General features: G+C 52.3%; 1 protein-coding gene across 1 annotated transcript; it reads right to left on the reverse strand.

Moving 5' to 3' along the window:
- Positions 1 to 296: 296 nt before the first annotated feature.
- Positions 297 to 7,182, reverse strand: PLA2G2D (phospholipase A2 group IID). Its single transcript, XM_034643474.1, has 4 exons — positions 7,118 to 7,182; positions 3,879 to 4,023; positions 3,100 to 3,206; positions 297 to 1,559 (listed from the first exon to the last, which is right to left on the reverse strand). Exons 1-4 carry the CDS (start codon positions 7,155 to 7,157, stop codon positions 1,414 to 1,416), a joined length of 438 nt encoding a protein of 145 aa, XP_034499365.1. The 5' UTR covers positions 7,158 to 7,182; the 3' UTR covers positions 297 to 1,413.
- Between the last annotated feature and the right edge of the window lie 676 nt (positions 7,183 to 7,858).

Consider the following 7,858-nt stretch of genomic DNA (forward strand, 5'->3'; position numbering starts at 1 on the left):
CCTCTATTCATCCATTATGGGTTCATTTGTCCATAAGCATTGATCAAGCACCTGTTATTTTGGGAAGCAGAGGAAACAAAGATGAGAGACAAAGCCTCTGCCCTCCAGGAGCTCTAGAACAGTTGGAGGGGATCGNTGGAGGTCAGAGCCAGGCAATTACATCCTTCTGGTATTACACTCTCTAGTCACTGGTTAGAGGTGGGCAGGGTGGGAGGGGTGGTAGCTCCCAGCAGACAAGGAGAAGGAGACAGATGTGAGCACATAGCAGCCAAATATCTGGCTAACTGGGACTGGGGGACAGGGCAGGTGGGGACCTGGGTGGGGCATCAGCGGCATCTGCCACAACCTCTATTCATCCATTATGGGTTCATTTGTCCATAAGCATTGATCAAGCACCTGTTATTTTGGGAAGCAGAGGAAACAAAGATGAGAGACAAAGCCTCTGCCCTCCAGGAGCTCTAGAACGGTTGGAGGGGATCAGAAAAGGCCAGATATATCCCACTCAAGATCAAATCTGGTAGATTACAGACCCGCAAAGTGCTATGCGGGTTTGGAGGAGGAAAAAAGCCTTTGGAGACAAGGAGGAGTCAGCCAGGGAGGCTTCTGTTGCTAGTGGCCCTTGGACCCTGAGGAGCCTCAGTGGGGCTCGGCCACCTGGGTACGGCCAGCGGAGCACTCTGCAGAGGTCCCAGCCTGAGAAAGCTCCTGGAAGCGGGAGAGGATACACTGCATGTGCGGGTGGGCCTGAGCCTGGAGCAAGAGGACCGGCAGCTTCATCTGGCCCTTAGCTCGAAAGGGAGTCATGGGGTCTCTTCTTGGTCCTGGGCACGGCTTCGGGTGCAAAGATGCAGCTGAGTCCAGGACGGTCATGCGTCCTGCCCGCAAGGACCGCCAGGCCTAGTTTGGGAGCATGACATAGTGCCGAACAGTGCGAGTCCCAAACTCCATGAGAGGTCCTACCCTGGGGCGGTGGGGGGCTTTGGGTTTTAAGAAGTAGAGCCACGTGGACAGGAAGATCAATGCTGCCCTTCAGAGAGGCCACCCCGGCCGCAGCTTGGACAGTGTGTCAGACAGCGTGAGACTAGGGCAAGAGGCCTGGCGAGTGGCAGTGGCAGGGAGGACCTGCCACACCATGGTCCCCAAGTCTCCCAACACCTGTGGCTTCAGCCCAAACACCATCCCTAGGGGCTCCCTGGCCTTGGCTTCCTCTCAGATCTCAATCAACGCTCAGAAGAGAGCTGCTGCCTTGGTTGGAAAGATTTGAAAGGTCCAAGAGCAAGAAGGAGGGTGGGGAGTGGTTGAGACCCTCCCAGGACGGTTCAGGGGGTCAGATGCTGGGGCAGGGGTGGAGTTGCAGAGCCGGAGATGCTGAGGAACAGGGGAGGGAGCGTGGGGCAGCCGACTGGGCTCCTCCTAGCACATAGGGGTCTGGCCTTTGCAGCGGGGCCGCCAGTAGTAAAACAGGTGCCTCTGGTAGGTATCCAGGTTCTGCTTCAAGCAGAGGGCCACCGCCTTGTCACACGTGCACAGCTGCTGCTCGCACCAGTTCATCTTGTTGGCTGCGGGGGGAGGAGATGGGGGCTCAGCGTCCGTCCCTTCCCGAGGCAGAGCCCGGGGTGGCCTTAGGGTCCCCGGAGGGAGTTTCTGAAGGCAGCCCCATCCTCCCGCAGCTCTAGGTGCGGTACCCTTCCCAGCTGCTTGGACTCTAGCTGCATGACCTGGGGCACATACCGTGACCCCCCTGTGTGCCATTGTTCCTTTATTTATGTATTCATCCATTTAACGAACAATTGAGCACCCATCCTGTGGCAGGGCCTGGAGGGACAGGACTGACCCAAACGGATGCGTGAGGTTCACACACACACACCCCCGCGTGGGGGCAGCAGATATGTGTGACCCGCAGAGATGAGGATCCCAACCTGTTCCTCGCGGAAGTAAGGGGTGATGCAGGGGCTATAAGACGGTAAAATAGGGGGACCGGACTCAGCTTCAAGAGCCGTGTGAGCTGAGGTGGGAAGGTTCTGCCCCCACCCCCCCGTGGAAAGCCGGAGTGGCAAAGGGGAAGTGTTCCAGGCCAGTGGAACAGCATGTGCAGAGATTGAGGCTGAAGGGACCTTGGTACGTCAGTTTCATTATCTGTACTTGGGGTGAGGGTAGGGGCTGCCTCGGGGCTGTCGAGAGTACTGAAGAAGCAAAGCACTCCGCACACAGTAGGTGCTCAATAAATGTTGGCTATTATTGTTGCTATTACTTAAAGATTTTATTTATTTATTAGAGAGAGAGGGAGAGCAAGCATGAATGGGGGAAGGGCAGAGAGAGAGGGAGAAGCAGACTCCCCACTGGGCAGGAGCCCAGCATGGATTCAATCCCAGGACCCCGAGATCAGGACCTGAGCCAAAGGCAGACGCTTTTAAGCCTTCAATGAACAGGGACTGATGTGATGAGCCCACTTGATTCCCAGCCCTGGGAGCTCCAGGCATGCACCCAGGGCCAGGGGGGACCAGAGGTCTAGCCCAGGCTCTGTCACCTGCGGCTGGGGGACCCTGGGCAAACACCTCTTCACTCTGGTCCCACTTTCCTTGTCTATTAAATGGAGATCATCAGGGCCGTGCAGCTCCTGGCTGGGCTGCTCTGAGGACCAGTAACCATGTAAGTTGTAACAATGATACCACAGTCCAAGTGATTTATGAGATATGCTTGTCAGTAGGCATGTGTGAGGCTTGTTCTGTCTGCTCTCATTTTAGTTGTTGAATTAACTTTAGGGGTAGAGTACTGTTACCGTCCTGAGTTTACAGACGGTAATACTGATGTTCGGAGGCGTTAAGCAACGTGTTCAAGGTCACACAGCTGGTTGATGGTGGCTCTGGGATCCAAGCTGATGTCTGCCACCCTTCCAAATCCTAAAGTGGTCAAAACCCCCATTGGACCTCTCCACACTCCTAGCCCCATTCCTCTACAGCCCCGCGGCTGTCACTGGGCTCATGAGAAAAACAGAGAGGTTGAGCGGCCTGTGCATTGTCACACAGCATGTGAGGGCAGCAAGTGCCAGAGCTCCCTTCCTCAGCCTCTAACTCCCAACCCGAGGCCCCAGGCACTCACAGCACTGGATGTCCCCGTGGGAAAAGTTGTAGTCATAATGGTCTGTGTGGACACGGCATCGGTGCTGCCTCAGGTGAGCATAGCAGCAGTCATGCTTCTGACAGCACCTGGAGGGAGAAGACAGGAGGAGGGACAGGCAGGGGGCACAGCTGCCCAAGGGTGGAAAGCGAGTGCCCACCTCGGAGGAGTCAAAGGCCGGCTCGGTTCTAGTCTTCTTTACGGTCACGCCAGCGAACACCTACTGAACGCTTGCTATGAACCAGTCAGGTGTTTTGTCTGTGAATATTCTCTTACCCTTCACCACCACCATGTGACCGGGGCGCTAATGTAATCCCCATTTCGTGGATGAAGAAACAGACTCAGGGAGGTCAAGCCACATGTCTGGGGTCACACAACCTGGCAGTGGGGGATGAGGGAAGTGACTCCAGGTCACTCTGGATGGCTCTCCCCCGTCCTGGCCGACTCCCAGGGGTGTGGTGAGGATTGAATGAGACAGTGGCAAAAGAGGTAGGGATTTAAACACAATAGCGTGCGATGGCAGCACAGAGTGTGTGTGGGTATTTGAACTAGATCAGGGGTTGGAAGTGCAAGGGGGCCTTCGGAGACTCTAGAAGGCAAACTCCAGGAGGGCTGGGCCGGGACTGGGCCTCAGCAGAGCTCCTAGCAAATGGCATAGAACGAATTCATGGAATGATACGCAGGGGAACAGGAAAGGAGAGAGTCCTGGGGTGGGGGCAGGACAGGACTGCCACCCGTGGCCCTGCCTGAGAAGGGATTACCAGTCCGTGGCATCTTTGGGTTGGCCTTTGCCCCCAAGTCCGCAGTGACAGCCATAGGGCCAATAGGAGAAGATGGGTGTCTTCCCGGTTACTTGTTTGATCATCTTGTTCAGGTTCAAGATCCCGCCCTGGGTTGGCACCACACCTGCCAAAGGGTCCAGCAACAAAGAGAGGACATGAACGTCAGAGGTGGCCCGTGGACCACAGGCCTGGCACTTGGGCCCTGTTGGACCAAACCAGTGACCTTGGATAGTAAAATGACAATAACCACTATGGCTATTAAAAATACAACAAGAGGGGCGCCTGGGTAGCGCAGTTGTTAAGCATCTGCCTTTGGCTCAGGGTGTGATCACGGAGTTATGGGATCGAGCCCCATGTCAGGCTCCTCCGCTGGAAGCGNTGTGATCACGGAGTTATGGGATCGAGCCCCACATCAGGCTCCTCCGCTGGAAGCATGCTTCTTCCTCTCCCACTCCCCCTGCTTGTGTTCCCTCTCTTGGTGGCTGTCTCTCTGTCAAATAAATAAATAAAATCTTAAAAAAAAAAAACAAAAAAACAAGAGTCAGTACTTATTATGGGTTTTTTTTTTTAAGAGAGAGAGAGCAGGAGCAGGGGGAGGGGAGGGGCAGAGGGAGAGGGAAAAGCAGGCTCCCCACTGAGCAGGGAGCCCAACAGGGGGCTTGATCCCAGGACCCTGGGATCATGGCCTGAGCCGAAGGCAGACGCTTAACTGACTGAGCCACCCAGGCGTCCCAAGAGGTCTTTTCATGTAGGAATTTATTGACTCCATTCAACCCATGAGATAAATACTCATTTTTTCCCCCAATAAATATACTTTTTATTTTGGTACATTCTGGATGTACAGAAAAGTTGCAAGGAGTTATGGAGAGTTCTTATACACCCCTCACCTACTTTCCTCCGATGTTATGATCAGCTCACATAATGACAGTACTTACGGGAACTAAGAAACTGACATTGGTACGACAAGAACAGTGCTTCATGCCCGGTTCATAAATGAGCAGCCTGAGCCTGGTACTGGGTCACAGCAGCCAGTACGCAGAGGAGCTGGGATTGAAGCCCAAGGCAGGGTGGCACCATTCCCTGCCGCTGCACTGAGTTCCCATTCTGTAACAAGAATACTCACCCTTCTCCCTGCACCCCTGCCCTGCCCCCAGCCCTCCTCCCCCCTTAGAGAAAGCTACAGATTAGAGCACCGTGTGGCTCACCTGGGAGGCAGTGTGATGTAGAAAGCAATGATTTTCATGCATATTTTTCACCTTAGTTGTAATTGCTACTGGTTGGAATTGGTCATAAGGGGATTTTATTTTATTGGGGGAGAGGAATACTTAATGTTGAGAGAGGAGAAATAAAATATATGAAGTTGATGAATTCATGGGAGAGCCTGGGAGGACAGACCCAAGTGCACACGTGTACAACATCCAGAGACGATTCGAGAACCCAGATGGAGCCCCGTCTCAGGGAGACGTGGCCAGGGGGGCCCTTCAAGTGACCTCATTATGGACCTCCCCTCCCATCCCCAGGCAAATGGTATTATAATGAAAGCTCTGCATGCAAATGAGATTAAATAGCCAAGTGGGAGTGAGCCCCAAACTGGGGAGGTGGAGGTGGGAAGAGGGGGTTGGGGAGGGGCTTGTGAAATGGGCCAAGGGTGAGATCCTGAGCAGGGTGCCTTGAGCTGCAGCTAAAAGTGACCAGGGGTGTCCAGTACCTGCAGGCCTGTTCTGTCCCCAGTGTGTCCCTTTAATGTGCAGGAAGCCACGTTGTCACTCCTGTTTGACACGGTGGCTCCAGCTGCACGAATGTGTAGGAGAACCCTTGCTATGCCTTGAGGGGACTAATGACTGATTCCAGGCCCACTGGAAGCCCAGATTCCGTGATAAGGAACCCAGAGGCAACCCACAGCAAAGAGAGTTTTTACCCACCTTGTGCGCCAACAGGGTCCTGAATTCAGAATCTTGCCTTTCTGGTCTACCTCTTCCCTCTTTCTGCCCGAAGTCTGGCCCTTTCCATGTCAGCTTAGCAATACATAAATAAACTCACACTGGAATGATGCAGCACTCCCTTGCCAGGCAAGCAGTAAGTTTAGCTTTGATCAGAAAGCTTTGGGATGGTAGTCTTATTTCTTATAATTTTACAGTGAGGCGAAACCAGCCCTGAGACACCGAGGAGCTCCATTTGTGGTCGTGAGCCCTTTGGTGAACTGGCTTAGCTTGTCAGTAATTCCTGTCCTGGTAGCTCTTTCTATCCTTCACTGCCACGGAGGGGGATGGACCCCCTTCCCCCAAGAGTTAACACGGCTACCAGCTCATCACGCACGTGCTGTCTATTAAGCTATGGTTTGCTCACTATTACTTACACTTGCTAATCACTTTGGATACATTTTATCATTAAAGTCCTAACAACCTTATGAAGAGGTAGGATGACTTGGCCAAGGTCTTCCTGCCACGAGACAGCATTAGAATGTAGGTTCCCCTGTGTATTTTATCTCTACAGTGCATTATTGCTTCTTTATGTCTGAGAAATTAGTTTCTGTAGCTTGACTGCAATTTCCCTAATGGTTTTCGCTGTAGCCCTGGAGATGTGCTCCTCGAAAAAATTTGGTAGTCCCAAGATAACATAAAACCACATTTTAAAGTACAAATCCTTTCTAACACTACATACTTGCATGGATCGAGACACAAAAACATCGATTTGCTAGCAACCACATTTTTACGTTTGATCTGCGGAAGATCGAATGGAAACCGCCCCATCTCCCACCACCGTCAACAGGACCCTCTTCCCAGGTTCAAGGGAGACCATGAACATGAAAGAAAGGGTTCTGAAAGCACACAGTGCTGTGTGTCAGCGAAAGATTGTTATTATCTGGTCGAGGTGACAGAGGGGAGCGGGGTGAGGTGGGGAGATCCCTTTCTGTAACTTGTGTCCAAAGTACTATAGACATCTGCTCAGCCAGCCCCAGGGTCTGAGCCTCTCTAGCTGCTTATCCTCAAGGCCGACCAGAGGCATGCTGCACGGCGTGGCAGCCCAGAGTTCCCTGGCCGAAGCCAGCACTCTAGGCAACCAGCGGCTGCTGCTGGCTCCTTGCAGGGGCAGAAGGGTCGAGGACTGGGGGGCCAGGGCAGCGTGGGGGTCAGAGCAGAGGCTCAGTCTAGGAACGAGATACAGCACCTGCTCACATCCCGCCTTCCCTTCCCAGCTCTGGGTCCTGCCCCACTCACCAGCAAACACCAGCAGTGCGCACAGCAGGGGAAGTTCCATGGTCCCAGCGCAGAGCAGAGGGCGCAGCTGCTGGAAGTCCCCTTCCATGCAGGCAGCCTCTTATATCAGCGTAGCCGCACCCAGCGGAGCCCACCCCTGTCCTTCCCAGCTCCCGCAGGGGGGCACGCTCTTTCTAATTCCTGTTTCTAGCAATGGGGGAATTTTATTGTTTTTATTTTTAATACCTATTTTTTTTTAACTTTTTGATTGCAAAAGGAACACATTCAGTGCAGGAGATTTGAAAATCACGGACAGTAAAACAATTTAAAATCGCTCGTGACTCCAGCACACACCATTCACTTTTTTTGGAAATATACCTGACATACAACATTGTGTACATTTCAGGTGTACAACATGGGGGGTGGACACATTGATATATTATACCATGACTGCCAGCGTAGCAATAATTAGTACCTCTGTCACGTCCCATAATTATAATTTCTTTTTAGTGGTTGGAATAAAGATCTAATCTCTAGCAAGTCTGATGATTACAACACAATATTGTTGTCTGTATTCACTAGCCTGGGCATTAGATCTCTAGGACTCATTTACTACTTGCTGCAAGTTTGTACCTATAAATGATATCTGTCCTATTTCCGCTCCTCCCTGTCCCCTGGTAACCACCAATTTGCTCTCTGTTTTTATGAGTTTGGCTTTTTTTTTTTTTTTTTTTTTTTTTTTTTTTTTTTTTTTTTTTTTTT

Source organism: Ailuropoda melanoleuca, chromosome 2 (genome assembly GCF_002007445.2).
Source record: "Ailuropoda melanoleuca isolate Jingjing chromosome 2, ASM200744v2, whole genome shotgun sequence".
Classification (NCBI taxonomy): Eukaryota; Metazoa; Chordata; class Mammalia; order Carnivora; family Ursidae; genus Ailuropoda; species Ailuropoda melanoleuca.